Genomic DNA, 16,042 nt, shown 5'->3' with positions numbered 1-16,042 from the left:
TTTGTGTGTGTGTGTGTGTGTGTGTGTGTGTGTGTGTGTGTGTGTGTGTGTGTGTGTGTGTGTGTGTGTGTGTGTGTGTGTGTGTGTGTGTGTGTGTGTGTGTGTGTGTGTGTGTGTGTGTGGGTGTGTGGGTGTGTTTCTGTCTTCGATAGAATATGTTGATGGATCAAAGTGGAACAAGCAAAAGTCTAGTGTGAGGAAGTCTTAAGCGTGTGCTGCAGTTGCCCCCCCCCCCCCTCCCTGTGTGTGTGTGTGTGTGTGTGTGTGTGTGTGTGTGTGTGTGTGTGTGTGTGTGTGTGTGTGAAGTGGTGTGTGAGCTGATCATGTTGTCAGAGTCCATAAGAAACAACAGGGCCTTATTAAACACGGACACTCTGCAAAAGATTGATTTGGTTTGGCTGTCTGCGTTTTAACTGGACAGGCAGCCGACTGTGTCAGTGTGCGTGGGCGATTAGACACACGGGCGGGAGGCAGGGACTGTGACTGACTGATGGCTGCTACTGGCATCAGGCTGTATGGGGGTTGGGGGGGGGGTGAGAAGAGCTTCTTGTACCCCCTCAGGGATTGACCCCCGAGGGCTGAAAGTGGACAGATTGAACCTAGACATTCCCTCTGCGCTCTGACTGGGCTCAGAGGGGCTCACCCCACAGTACAGACAAACTGACAGACATACAGACAGAGTTAGAAGCCATCGATAAAACTGGCCCCGTTGGCTCCCTCCAGTGTGTGTGTGTGTGTGTGTGCGTGTACAAGCTGCTGGCGGGGGGTTGCCAGCGGCTTTGCAAGTGTAGAAGTTTGGGTTTGTTACTGTTGAAGGTTTAGCCTAAAGCATCCTCAGCTTCTTTTTAAGTCTATGCCAACTAACCAGTATCTCCCACTTCTCTATATGCTGTCTTCCCTTCACTAAACAGAAATAACTGTGTTATTTTATCCCTAGATGAACTAAAACACTCCCTGTGAACTACTCCCAACAAGCACCACATTGATACCTCAGTGTGATAGCTCATTGCCAATATACCCTTCTGAGATAAGAGATAAGATAAGAGCTTAATTCATCCCGCAAATTCTTTTGCCTGGTCACTCCAACATTACAGAAACAAAACGGAAGAATACGAACAAATAAAATATTCAAAAAAAATTCATCATACTATTCAAACATTATATTGAATGTAATATATACTATAAAGGACATATTATGGAGATATGTTATTGCATCACGGTCACAGACACAATACCAGTGGTTGCTTTTTATTATTTCTTAGGTATAACATAAGGCCATATTGCTGGGGCCCATCCATAACTGAAGAAAATGTTTGGGGGTTTGAGAGATGGCTTCAAATCTCCATGTGTGCGTGTAAATGTCAGGGGGGTGACTCCTGGATCATGTAGTGGGTTAGTGTGTTGTCTGTCTGCTCTTAGCAATTAAGGTGATGCTGTTCTGTATCTCCACTTCGCTCTCCTCCATCCATCTGCGTCAGCTGTGGTGTGTCTCTGTGCACGTGTGTGTGTGTGTGTGTGTGTGTGTGTGTGTGTGTGTTTGTGCAACAGCGTCGCACAACACCATGATTAAGTGTTTTGAATAATTGATGATTGCACCCCTCATTAAGTCCCATGCAGTCCTGTGCTCTCCGGCGCAGGCTCTCTCTGGCTCTATATTTATGCAGCATCAGAATCCTCTCCTCTCCTTCCCCTTCCTCTTCCACTCCACAGATGTAGTCAATCCATCACTCACTTTAGGGCCTGTTGATTGGGGATCCAGAGGGGCTGTGTGTGGGGGATCTAAATCATGTTGAATGGACCCTTTTTTTTAACAAGCCAGCAGCAACAGACTGTAGCTCAGTAATGCTGTGCAAAAAGGGCGACCCCTGGCTTTAGTGATGCTGGCGACAGGCTTGCTACAGTACATGTCGTAAACGGTGTGGTTGTGAAGCTGAGAGTGTGAGCACCTCCTTGAATACTACAGAAACGCCCTGCCCGTCCTCTTCTCTATTGCTTAGTCTGCTATCATTAACTGGCATGCATGAAATTAAATAAGTAATGACACCATTAAAATAAGTAAAATGGCATTTGTGTCGGTAGGGTCAGGGGGGAGGGGAGGCATTTTTTAAAGTGTATTTTTGCGCCGTACTATAAGCAGACATTTTTTCCTGCATCTGTTTACGACTAGAACTCACCATTCACAGGAATAACATACAGCAGGTCTAGATGTGTGAAGGCCATTTGTAATGATACACCTTGTTCTTCAAATACTGGTCAATTTATAGATTTTATGGCTATTTTGCTTTCATAACATGTCCTCTTTCATACTAGTGTAAATGCAAGGTCCAAAATGTACATTTAGGTGTTTATTTCACTAAACCTTGTCTGTTTGCATTTGTTTATTTGTCATATACAACTATATTTCAATCCTCCTAACCAAAAGGCTTCTAAGGCACTTAAATCAACTTAACTTTCCATAACTATCTTTTTTTGGGAGGTTATTCTCATAGGATTGTAAACTGTCAGATTTATGATACATTTTGTCCTTAAAAATATGCTGAAAATGCTTTTGAAATATAGTATGTTTTGACTTTTTTTAAAAAGGCCATTAATAATATTGGACAATAATATGTTGTCAAAAATGAAATAAAGATTTTAGTTCTGGCTTCATCCAACATCTAGTTATTTCATTTTTAAACAGATGCAAATGTATGCATAATTACTGTAGTTAGATCTTGCCCTTATTTGCACATTTATTCAAACATATCCAACCAATTGTTTTATTGTAGGTAATCAATGCCTTAGTAGAGGAGATGAGACTGTTGCAGACTGGTATACAGTACTGTAGTATAGTACTGAGCAGTAGAGTGTGGTTGCAGTAGTCAGACAGAAAGGTGAGATCAGAGTGTGTGTGTGTGTGTGTATGTTTGTTAATGAAGGCATATCTGCAGCCTGTCAGCGAAAATCTGCCGCTTCTACTCTGCGTGAAAAACGACAGCCTTACACACACTGTTGAGCGGGACCAATTTACATTTGAGCACATTAACAAGGCAGCGGAGACGTGCGCACACAGGGGAGGCGCAGCCAGAATGAGATTCGTTTTCATCTATTTCCCCTTAAAACATGTGAAAAAGAGGAATTCCCCAATGGGAGAGAGAGAGAGAGAGTAGCGCTTTGATATCTACAGTCCCGCGCGTCGTAAATAGGTTAGCTGGAGACGACTTGTGGAGGAGCGTGTTTGTGTTTGCATGATGAGTGTGTGTGTTCATGTTTTTGGTAATATTTTTTTTGCGATCCAGATCCTGTCATGTTGTGCGCTATCCTATTTTTGGCTGGGGGTTGTGGGTGGGGAAGCGAGTGATTGTGTGATTGTGTGTATGTTTACATTTTCCTGTTGAGGCCTCTACTGAAAGTTCCTTCTAGTCATTCTAGGCAGGCAGGGAGCCATGTGGAGTATATACAGAGAGCCGCTCTGTGTCTCCACTAGACCCTCCAGGCCTGACTGCAGTAGCCGGTGCTTTATCCAGTAGACAGCTGCAATAACAACTTGAAGACCTTGTTGAGATGTGCTACAGATGTAACCACTAAAGTCACAATCTTTATTTGTATTGGCTTCTGCCTCCAGAGGGGATTGTCAGAATTGTCCAAGCAGGGTGTGTATAGTCTGCATTGACCAGTGATGTTGAGACAACCAAACACAGTGTGTGCTCCTATACTTCTGAAGCTATAAAGTAAAGCTTATGTATTGTGTCATCTTACAAAAAAGCGAAACTGTTTTCCCAAATCTTAAAGGTGCTCCGAGGAACTTTCCGTTTGTGTTCATTCTTGCACCCCCTTTGGACAAAAGCGGTTGTGTTTTTGCTGCACCGGCTGCTGTTCCTGGGTGACAAATGACAAAAGGCATTAAGAAAAACTGTATAAAAATCTCATTCTTTGCACTGGTGGTCCCCTTTGCTGTTACATGTCATTTATGATCATCTGAGGAAAAATTAGACGGTTTAAGAAATAGTTAAATGTTCTTCAAATGTTACTTAAACATTAGACAAAACAAATGTTGGGAACGGGTAATATTGCTATTTAAAAAAAAAGAAGCAACGATCAATTTATGGATGTATTATTTCGGCCCTATTATGCAGAGCACGTTGGCAGCAGTTCCATGATTAGTTGATGATTGATAATATCGGAAAAATGAGATCAGTTAAGAATATATAACGCAAACATTAAGTGGCAGTTCCTCTTTAAATGGCTACAGCACACTGTCCCTTCTACTGTCCCCATTATAATTTGATCAGCCGCTTAACTTGATTCACCACATTATACCAGAGAGGAGTCACGGTGAAACAGGCTCACCTCTGACCCAGCAGAGCATGCACTTAACTCTTAAATAAAAACTCTATGTCAGACAGACAGGCCCTGTTAGCAGCTGATTCCCTCTGCTCTGAGACAGACTAGAGTGGGCTGGGATTTGTTTTAAGTGCCTCATTATATTGTCAGGGCAGAGTTATACTGTATTATGCCTCAATTTTTTTGGGGGGGAATATCGTTCGTTTGGCTATTTGTTGAACAGTGACAGGCAAATCAGTTTGATAGAATAATAGAACTTTAATCTAATTCAGGAGGACTCGAACTTCCCACTTTCTCTGGGAAAACAGCCCCGTGTCAGTTGTTGCAGTAAATGCTTTCATGGAAGTACAACATTATTTTATATGTAATTAGCTACCAATGATTAACCTATTGTTGATTATTAACTACGGCTGTGGTTACTTTACGCATCATAAACCATCCCGGATAGAGTCTGATCATCACCAATCATGTATATGTTTCTCTCTGCTGAATGATCTCTCAATACATGTTGAGATTAGGATGAATGACTGTGCACTTCCTTTATCAGCCAAGTGGAATTATATGCAGCGGTTAATGGTGGTGTGACATGACATCTGCACTTTAACCCACAGCTCATATCCTCACATGCTCCTTTCTTTTTATTATATCTCTCTAACTCACTCTCTCTCTCTCTCTCTCTCTCTCTCTCTCTATCTCTCTTTCTTCCGGCTCTCTCTCCACCCACTGGTTTGCCTCGTCCTCCATTATTTAACCTCTCACCCTGTCTTCCGTTCATTTTTCTGCATTCTTCTCCGCCCGTCGTCTCAACCCTTTAGTCGGTCAGACAACCAGAGTTGAGTGGACGCTGTTATTTTTTTTTTTACTCAGACCATAAACTGGTAGGTGACGATATTTAAATGTTTTCACAGTTTTTTGGCTTTTTTGTAAAACCTTTGCTGTGTCAAGACATTTCCATTTGATGGACATTTTAAACTTTCTATCACTCTCTCAGTCGATATTTCAATGTGCATTTAAACATATGGATTCCTGAAAGTAAAGAATATGGACTGTGTGTGTTTGTTAATGCAGTTAGCTGGATAGCTGGATAGCTCAGTGGGTAAGAACACCATTGACTTTGGTATGGGAAAGCAGGGTTCAGGGCTAAGGCAAGTCCTGTGAGACCTATAATACTAACTGCCTACCTCCAATTGTAAGTCGCTTTGAATAAAAACATCTGCTATAGTGTTATAGGAAAGTTGTTTATTTGCCACACGGACACCTGAACCATGGCAGAGTTTTAACATTTGATGACCTTTGGTATACGGTCCTGGTTATACATCAACAGGTCAGAGGAGTGGAGTGCTGCTGATAAGGGCTCTGCATTGGTGTTATGAAGGGGAACAGTAGTTGGACAGAGCACAGGACTAGTGGGGAAAAGTAGTGTGGAGGTGGTCTCTCTGATTGTTCATTATTGAGATGGCAGGAGAGCTGAATGAGTGCAGCCACTAATCTAAACTCTGAGCCTGATGGACAGAACACAATTACCCAGAGAGTGGGAGGTGGGAGAGAGAGAGAGAGACACTCTCCCCTTCTTTCTTTCCGTCTTTCTTTTTCCTTTTTTTTCTGTCGCCTGGCAGACTTCACTGTAGCTGCAGATGATTTCTGGGCATTAAGCTCCTGTTGGCAGTGTCTGTTTATCGAGACGTACACACACACACACACACGCTCACGCACATACAGACACACACACACACACACACACACACACACACACACACACACACACACACACACACACACACACACACACACAGGCAGGTCCTCACATCTCCCACTCGCGCCTGTTGGCAGCGCTCCATTTACGCGCGTCCAATTTACTCTGCCGGTTCCTTCTCCTTTGCTCCAGCCCCGTGTCTCCTCTGGTGTGTGGCTTCAGATTGCTGTCTATATGCGGACCCACTAAGCTTTTCACCTCCTCTCTGCTGCTAACTACTTTTAGCTCCTGGCGCGCCGGTTTCCAGGTCAAACCCGCCACCGCAGTGTTGACGATGGCTATGGATGCTCCTCATGTTGTTTGTGTGTGTGTGTGTGTGTTCAGCTGATGCAAGACCCCTTCTTCTTCTTTCTAGTTTTTCTTTGTTGAAGAAAATTAGCTTGTTCTCCCCCTGCAGGGACTCTTTAGCTTAGATGTAGAGCTCTTCACGGCCTCTCTGGAGAAACAGCCATATGTCTGGAGCCTCAGAGAGAGTCTGGCGGCGGATGCTTCAGCAGATTTTTTCTTTTTAGTTCCTCAAAGTGTAATTTTTCTTGCTCGTTTGCATCAGTGGACTACAGTGGCTCTTCTGCTCCTTGCAATGGTTGGATGAGTTTTAATTCTTCAACCTAAGTGAGTGAGGTGTCCTCGCAGGCGCAATCTAGCCCTGACTCTCTTAGCGCGTGAACTCTATACAATCGTTTTTTTCTTTTATATCTTTTTCAGATTATGCACTCGATGCAAATCCCACAAAACACATGTCCCTGATTCTTGGTTTTTGTGTAGTTTATTCGGGAAATCTAATCTGTATTGAGGCAGTGCATAGTGGAGGGGGGGGTTTCTAGAGTGCCTCTTTTCTAGTCCACGTTCGGGGATTAGCAGACTGCCTTTTTCTTAAACACAAGCTCCAGATGCTGCCTGAAAGACTTCACAGCTAGAAGGAGAGGGCGCAGATTTGAGGGGGGAACAAAAAGCACAGTGGGGGGGGGGGGGGGGGGGGGGGCATGTTCAGGGTTACGCCATCCTTTTCTCTTCTTATTCTACTTCTTTGGTCTTTTTTCTCTTTCTTTCCCTTTTCACCCCCTCGCTCATTATCTGACTCACCCACTCTGTGTTCCCTCACTCCTCACTTTTCTTTCCACTCTGTTCATTCTCTCATCATAATACACACACTCTCTCTCTCCCTCTCTCTCTCTCTCTCTCTCTCTCTCTCTCTCTGTCTGTCTGTCTGTCTCTCTCTCCATCCATTTGGTGGAACAGTGCTGCTGATAATGCCTGTAATTGGAGTGACTCACACTCTTTCCAGTGTGTTTGGACCAGATAAAGAATATTGTCAGCATTTTGCCGACATGGCCTCTGCCGGCTAGAATTAAATGGACTCTGTTCGGCTTCTGTCTGCGGCAAATTAAAAGCCTCTCAATTCATCTGTTCTCGCCCGCGGCTCACAGGGGCCCTCCTATTCACACAGACACACCATGGAGAGAGAGAGAGAGAGGGGGATAAAGTAAGAGAGAGATTTCCCTCTTCCAACCAAGGAGCACCAGTCCTCTTGGTTTTGTTCAAGTTCGCACTCAGCCCACTGTTAGAGGGACACGGAGAGGTCAAGACTGATAGTTTAAGGAGAGGTGAGGAGGAGCCGCTCGGGAGGTAGTGCCATTCATTATGCAGCGTGTCAACTTGCAGCTTTCTCCTGCTGTCTGTGTGCAAGAAAGGAGCTTAGTTGTATGTATGTGTGTGTGTGTGTGTGTGTTTCCATGCATTCCCTCAACAGTGTTAAGAGTGTGAATGTAAGTGTTCTTGGCTGCCAGGATATAGAAGTTGTCTGCCAGTCAACACATTTCCGTGTGAAGTAGCAGCAGATGGGCGAAGAAGAGACAGAGTGCTGGGGGCCAGAGGGGCCCATCAGGCGCTGGACAGGGCCCAGGAAGGGCAACAAGTTGACACTAAAGGAACATTTCGGATTTATACACAGCTTGGCTTTTTACTGTTGGTCGTCTTTAGATAGAATAACGTTGGAGCCATGAGTGCCATGCCATGATCTGGAAACAGGGCGACTTTTTAGAAAAGGTCACTTAGTCACACGTGTTAGCCAAACATGTTTATTGATATGGTCAAAGTATTACCCGGTTAGCAAGCCCGGTTCAACTTTGACTTATTGAACTTTCTGTTGTTGGTTTATTAAAATGTAATTCTACCTAAAAGTGGTTTGAATAAATATTCCGGCTACTGTTTTGGATTGTCTGTGTGCTCAAAATCAATTAAATTGAATTAAATTACCCGTCGTCAACTCGCTAAGACAAGAGCCTGCATGACGTTCAATCTGAAGGGCCTTGGCTGTGAAGAAAGCAGTAGACGTAAAATAAAAGGTCTGAAGCCCACAATAGTTTGCAGCATTTGTTGGTGTCGTCAAGGTAACATGATGTGTCACAAAGTGCTGTCCCAAAAGCCTCTCACACTCGAGCATTAAATATGACGTCAGCTTCAGCCTGTAAGGGTCCTAGCTGGAGGCTTTGTGGTGGGACATTGGGATTGGGCCGCTGTGTCCTTGCATGGGCCCATTATGGACAGGAAGTGTAGAGCAGATCTCTCCAGTCCGTTACCATGGGCAACATCTACTCAAGGCCCCCTGAACAGAAACCAGCTCATTCTCATGCCTGACGAGACCTTTCACTGTGCTTTTCCTTTGCCAAGAGTAAACACAACCCTAACAGAAGCAAAACCCTCTTTCCTCCCTTCTCTCTCTCTCTCTCTCTCCCCAGCTCTGTGTGGGTGTGTGTGGGATGTCGTGTCAGGGCTGAAGCCCGCCTCCTTTCCCATGAGCCTGTGTGCCCACGCACACACCTGGCGCCTCCACGCACACACCCGGCGCCCACACACGCACAGCAGCCGGCACTGACGCTGTGAACTGGACCGTCGGAGCCCAGCCCAGCCAAGCGGAGCGGAGTCTAGCCCAGTGGGAGTCTGAGGATGTCAACAGAGACAGAGCTACAGCCAGCGGTCAGACCGGGCAGCATCAGACGGGACTCCAGGAGGAAAGGTAAGACCACCACTGTCACAACTATAGGGTACTGCTCATCACACTTACCACTACGGGTATCCTGGAACCATGCTTCATTGGTACCGGTTGACGAATGATACTCCTATTGGTATTTATATAACGTGGATTTTTTAGCACCACCTTCCCCTATTGATAATGAAGCTGCCGGTGTGTCAAGTTGCAATTTTGCTAGATATGGTCGCCACTTCCTGCACTGTTTTTGAGCTAGGCGGTTGAAACACGTTCCTAGTCTACCAACACTATCTCTTTCATGCCGGTGTGAGAATGCCTTGTCATATCAACTTTGTCAAGTTTACACATGTGATTCTGGCTTGGCCACACATTTGAACACAAATCACTGTTATTTCTACCTTTACTTGACAGGACAGTGTGTCGACATGTGAAGTTGCAATGCAGTATTATCTCAGTACTGGTATAAAAAAAAAATTATTAGACACAAATATATACAAAATCCTTGCTCAGCTATATTCCCCCTTCTGTATTAATTGTGTCTTGATTGGCTGTCGATGATGGATTTGGGGGTCGGACGGCAGATCGCAGGGCGTCTGTTGTTCATAGCTAATTAACAGGTGCGGTGGGGTATCACGCTACAGAGGGCTCGCCACCGAACAGATGCGGTAAATGTTGTGTTTTGGTGAGAAGCAGACGGATCCAGGTGTGTAGAGCGCTCCCTGAGGCAGGTAGCTAGCAGGAGTATGAGTTGGGCCTGAGTGGGCTCAGAGCAGAGGTGATGCCAGGGGCCGGGGCCTGCAGCCATAGGCCCAGCTGCTCTCAGCCACCTGCCCAAAACCACTGGAGCCACGCACAACACTCACTGAATAAGCATCTGATTGATGTAGCAAAAACTCTGGACACCGTCGGGAGGGACAATTATTGGATGTACACATACACAGCGACACACACACACAGACACAGACACAGAGAAACACACACACACACACACACTACCACACACACACACACACACACACACACACACACACACACACACACACACACACACACACACACACAAACACACACACACACACAATCACCTCCAGCAGATGCCTCATTGCACACACCGCACTTCAGCCCCGGCAAACAAACGTAGGGTTCCTCCCCGTGTGTGTGTGAGGGAAGGCTGAATGCCTCTCATGTCCTATTTAGAAACAGCATTGTTCTGCTGCAATGGAGATCATGTTCATCATTCACACTGCTCTCCATATGTGGGGAGAGGCAGACGCAGACGTTCATACACACACACACACACACACACACACACACACACACACACACACACACACACACACACACACACACACACACACACACACACACTGCGACTGGGACTGAAGCCCAGAAGAGCATATGAGAGGTAAGATGAATGGTTTGCCTTCAGCTTTCAGACTTGAGGGTTTTTAGCTCCCTTTTTTCTGCCGTCTTCCCCTGACACATGCGCAGGCACACACACACACACACACACACACACACACACACACACACACACACACACACACACACACACACACACACACACACACTACCTTACACTTTGTCACTTTTCTTTTTAGGTGATACCTAACATGTACTGGGCTATAGAGTTGTCGAGCTGGCCTCACACAGAGAGTACTCGTTCTCTGTTCCGATCTGGGCCCATTATCCACATCACACACACACACACACACACACACACACACACACACACACACACACACACACACACACACACGCACGCGCACACACACACACACACACACACACACACACACACACACACACACACACACACACACACTTGTCAGCGGGGTGATGCAAGTCAAATGCAATCATATACCACACACAGGCAGCCAACGTGCTGTGGGAATAGGAAACTTTGATAATGTTCATATTGTTGTGCCCCGTGTGTATGACGTCATGCCCCCCGGCCAGTACACACACACACACACACACACACACACACACACACACACACACACACACACACACACACACACACGCACGCGCACGCGCACACACACACACACACACACACACACATTTGTGGTTCTGTCTCTATGGAGTGGCTGCATTTGAACGTAAATAGATCCACGGGCTAGCCGATCATCATTAGGGTGTTAGTGTTGTGAGAATCCCTGTAGGATAGTCCTTCACTCTGGTAATATCTTTCCTCTGACTCCTATATGACCTTGCCCGGTGAGACACGGAGCAGAGAGCGATCACTGAGAGAGAGAAAGACTAATGAGTCAATGTGAAGGGGAGCTGTTCAATCTCAGGCCTTTTGTTATACTCTTCTTCTATGGTGAAGAATGTCCTGAAGCAGACTATGCCTCTGACGCTGGCACACATAAATCACGGCTGGTGTGTGTCTGTGTGTCAGTGCGGTACACACACACACGTGTTTTCTGCTGTGGGCTCAGGGGTCATTCTTCTTCTCTCTCCACTAGGCTTTCATTGTAATTTGCATGGCGAGCACGAGATGACCTTTGACCTAGCATTTACTTGACCTGACTGGCTTCCTCTGACAATGAACCAGACTTATTGGTCTGGCTCAGTTCCTGAAAATATAATAGTCTTTATTAATAATCAAGAAATCCAGGAAAATGACATCTGTCTACCTCTCTATCCCTATACGATTCCAATGTTGAAGGTCACCTATTATGCAAAAATGGCCTGAAAAGCTGAAACTATCCAATATTTTTACCACAGAAAAATACACCCTATATAATTAATATGAAACAAAGATGAATGTTGTGTAGCAGAAACACACTCAGCCAGTGGCCAATCTACTGGGTGCACTTGTGCAATGAAATGACGATCCAGTACAACATAACATCTGTGTGTACGAAGCCCGTAATGTTTAGTTCTGGTTGTCATGGACTTCTTGGTGTAAATTTAAAGATATGTTCATTGCTGAGGTTGTAGTGAAAGTAGCCTGGTCCCACCAGACCATCGTACTTCATTTAATTTGTACAGAGGGTCTGGAATCGCTCAATTGACAAACGTTAACTCACTTGAAGGCGGGTGTCTGTTGAAGTTTAAAACTATTGGATCTGCCCAAGCCCCAACCTCAGCGATTTTTACCGGCATCCAATAAGGAAGTGACCTACAACTGTAGTAACCAGAAAGTGCCACTGGGGGTGGCGCCAAGACGAGCAGTTTTTCTTTGACTCACTTGTTAGATAGGCCGTTTTCAAAGTCTTATTAAACCTATTTACAGCTTGGGCCACAAAACCATTTTAGTTTGTATGTTTAGGTCATATCTCCATGACAACACTGAGGGGGGTGAATTTTTTTGGCCCACGCTAGTTTTTATTCTTTTGGAGGTTAAAATGTATTGGCGCGATCTCTTGAGTGACAGCTTTCCGCCCATTGTCCCTCACTTTGCCTCGGAGGTATATGTCAGCTATCTCCCTCCCCCCGACGTGACGTCGATTCCCCTTTTCGGCAAGAGGAGTGAGGCGGAGTAAAAATCTCACAAGATGGCGACGCGCACAAACCAGGATTATTGGATGCCGAGTGAATAACTGAGGTCAGCCCGGATGCTACATCCATATTATTTACTATCTATGGATCTGCCCAGTGCCACTCTGGATCTCCCAACCAATCGCATAATGTTTGGTCTTGACGTATGTCATACGCCGGCTTCTGACTAGAATTGAAACTGGCGCACAACCTCAAGGTCTTTGTTCTCAGCCACTCCCTATGTTCGCTGATTGGACCGGCAGAAATCTGCCAGAGAAAACCTACTAATATAAAACACCCAGACTTACTACTGAAGGGAAATGACGAATGAGCGGATGTATGTAGATGGGCGGTGCCAGGCTATAGTGCTGAATTACTGCAATGTACAACTGCAGTGAGATGCCTGAGCTGAGGTCTGTTCATCTGTATGTGAAGGAAAACTAAACACTTTGTGCAGCTGTGGCTAAGTGGGTAGGGCGGTCATTGACTGGGTTGCAGGGTCGGTGGTTTGATTGCCGTCTCCCCGCCACATGTCGAAGTGTCCCTGGGCAAGACACTGAACGCTGAATTGCTCCGGATAGCTGGCTTGCTGATAGCTGCTGCTATCGGTGTATGAATGTGTGTGTGAATGTGTACACAACAATGTAAAGCGCTTTGGATCTGTACAAAAACAGGGAAAAGCGGAGTCCATTTACCATTTACTTTGCCGGTGTCAATGTCAAATCAGAGCAGCCAGTTCATTTGACATTTGTGAAGAGCCCCAGCAGCTGCAGACAGTTAAGTTTCCACTTCAAACTTTCACACCTTCCTGATGGAGTGTAAGTGTACAACGCACTCACACTAGGCAAGTAATGCACCGTGGAGGCCCCGCTCTGGGGAATCTTCAAATCACATCTACCCACTAACACTATGCAAGCAGCAAATCATTCTGGCATCACAAGGCTGCATTTTGTCAAATGCAGTGTAATAAATGTTATCACAGATTACAGTTACTAACAGGAGGCTTAATTAACGTACATGCTCTGCTTTTTGCTTCACCCTGTGTAGGGCTCTCTATGCAAAACCTGGTAAAAAATATTGGTCTTTTATTCTGTCTAAGAGACTGTGGAGCCCTATTTCACTTTCAATTGAGTTCAGTTGCTTGACAGAGGCAAACAAATTACCCGCATTATTTATTAACAGCGGAGGTTCTGTTTTCGACAGTGGCTCCAAAAAAAAGAAACAAAAGGTATGATGCCATACCTGTAAACATAAGAAACACTGACTTTCCTGTTGGTGGGATTTATGTCCCACTCAGGCCGACAGATGATGGCTTGTTTTAATGTTTTAATTTTATTTGCAGTATTGTATTCAGCACATTATCAACTGTTCCAGTAAGACATTCACTGAAGCGTGTCCGTCTATCACATGACACAGTTTACGATTCAAGAGTTACAATAACTTCAACGGCTGTCAACACTCACACAGTCAATTGTCATCACAACCCTGAGAAATCGCAGCTCACCCACGATGGGATTTGGCTGAGGATGTGTGAGAGTGTGTGTGTAAGTTTTTGTGTGTGTGTGTGTGTGTGTGTGTGTGTAGTGGGGTTACACTGTAGCTGGCAGCCGACAGCATAGAAAGAGTGGTTAAGGGTTATAGCTGTGCAGCTTTTAGCCTTTCTGTGTGTGTGTGTGTGCGCGTGTGTGTCTGCATGCGTGTGCGTTTGCTCGTCTCTGGTGTGCGATTAGCAAACACATTATCTTCTTTGCGTGGATAATATGCACACACATCCAGTCTATCTGGCACAATCACCGCAGCCATTTACTGCGATATCTATCCCTGGGGAATCTTCGAGCACAAACAAGAGCATTTTGAGAGTGCGTGAGGGTGTGTGTGTGTGTGTAGGAGAGGTAATCAGATCTGTTCCCTCCAATCAGACAGGGATTGGATTGAATTTACCGTGTGCTGTTGTGGTTGTCGGTAAAGGCCAACAGCGGATACATGGGGGGATAAAAAGATAGTGGTGCACACTGTCCATCCCTCCAACTATATTTAGAGATAACTGCCTCCTGCTGCCCCTCTCTCCCATCACTTTTTATTTCTGGAAAATGATTGACCTGGCTATCTGTCCTGCCTGCTGCTTACGCTTTCACAATGTGCTCTCATCTATGTATCCAGCCACTTTCGTCAGCTCTGTATTAACTTAGCAGGGACGTTAAGGGTAGTGAGATTTTATAAATACTTTCCCCAGTCAGGCCTCTCATTCCCGCTGTAATCACACCCATCTGCCCCACACAGACAGACACACAGACAGACAGACAGACACACAGCCACAGACACACACAGACACACACACACACACACACACACACACACACACACACACACACACACACACACACACACACACACGCAGAATCTGCATTCAAAAGCTTCTGACTCAGAGAGAGAAAAATATCCGTGAAAGGCTTTTATTTGCTTTCCTGAGTCTGTGACTGTGTGTTGGTGTGTGTGTGTTGGCTGCTGCTCATGTACTCTGTGATCCTCTCAGCATGCTCCGGCCAGTCCGCTCCTCAAACACTAGTTGGTGTGAAGCTTTGACCAGCCGTGTCACTAACTACAGTCTCCATAGCAACAGTTTGCTCTCTGCTTTTAATTTGCACAAAAGGGGAAAAACACGTCCCAATGTCACACAGAGGCTCTGACAGAGGCCAATCCCCCCCCCCCATCTCTCTTTTGTTATATGTTGACAGGAAATGTTGTTCTCTATTCAAACAGAGCAGCCTGTACTGAGCTTATCCAAGATACATGGGTATAGGCTACTATGAATGAGTTATAGCTGAATCCGTACAGTACATATATTATGCACTTGTTGGGCTCAGGAATATTCCATAACTCCATTTTCTCCTAGTTAGTGAACATGATGTATAGTCCCTACCGTCATGGTCATTACTCATACTGTTTTAAAGTAAAGAATTATATCAAACTGTTTTCCACACTCATTGTTAATGATTAAGTTAATGTTGAAAAGGAAGAAAACAAGGTCCCAGTGAACCTCTATAAGCCTGTGGGTGGAGTTACATGTGTGACTGACAGCTAAACAAGAGGGGCTACTTCCTACACAGGAACTTTCCCAGGGGACCAAGAGATAGGGACTAAAAAGGCTCAGCAAGCGGAAAGTTTGCAGGGTTGACTGACAATGATAAAGAACCGCAACCCGTGTACCACGTCATTCACACAACACAGACATTTGAAATAAACTTCAATAAATAAAAAAAATTCAAAGGTTTATACTATTAGTGTTTGATTGGCTGAATGCAACATGATTCTCCCTAGTAGACAGAGACATAACAGGTATCCTATATGCACATAGGCCTACATGTGGCACAGATGTTTTAGATATGGGCCGTCATTTGGGCTGTGTATTGGCAAGAATCTGGCGACATGATACGTAGGCCGATACATGGGTGATGATACGATATATTGTGATATATTGCGATCTA

At 45.2% G+C, this 16,042-nt stretch overlaps 1 protein-coding gene across 2 annotated transcripts in view; it reads left to right on the top strand.

The window, feature by feature from the left end:
* Positions 1-9,022: 9,022 nt before the first annotated feature.
* dab1a (DAB adaptor protein 1a) overlaps positions 9,023-16,042 on the top strand; it is a gene marked incomplete at both ends in the record, with an annotated part of 56,836 nt that continues 49,816 nt past the window's right edge. For both annotated transcript variants that reach the window (XM_080032492.1, XM_080032493.1), the window contains one exon: positions 9,023-9,092. In XM_080032492.1, the coding sequence (XP_079888618.1) occupies positions 9,023-9,092 (70 nt within the window). The remainder of the gene's footprint in view (positions 9,093-16,042) is intronic.

Source organism: Ammodytes marinus (assembly GCF_949987685.1).
Source record: "Ammodytes marinus genome assembly, chromosome: 8".
Classification (NCBI taxonomy): Eukaryota; Metazoa; Chordata; class Actinopteri; order Uranoscopiformes; family Ammodytidae; genus Ammodytes; species Ammodytes marinus.
The sequence above is the reverse complement of the archived record's forward strand: the minus strand, read 5'-3'. Positions and strand labels throughout refer to the sequence as shown.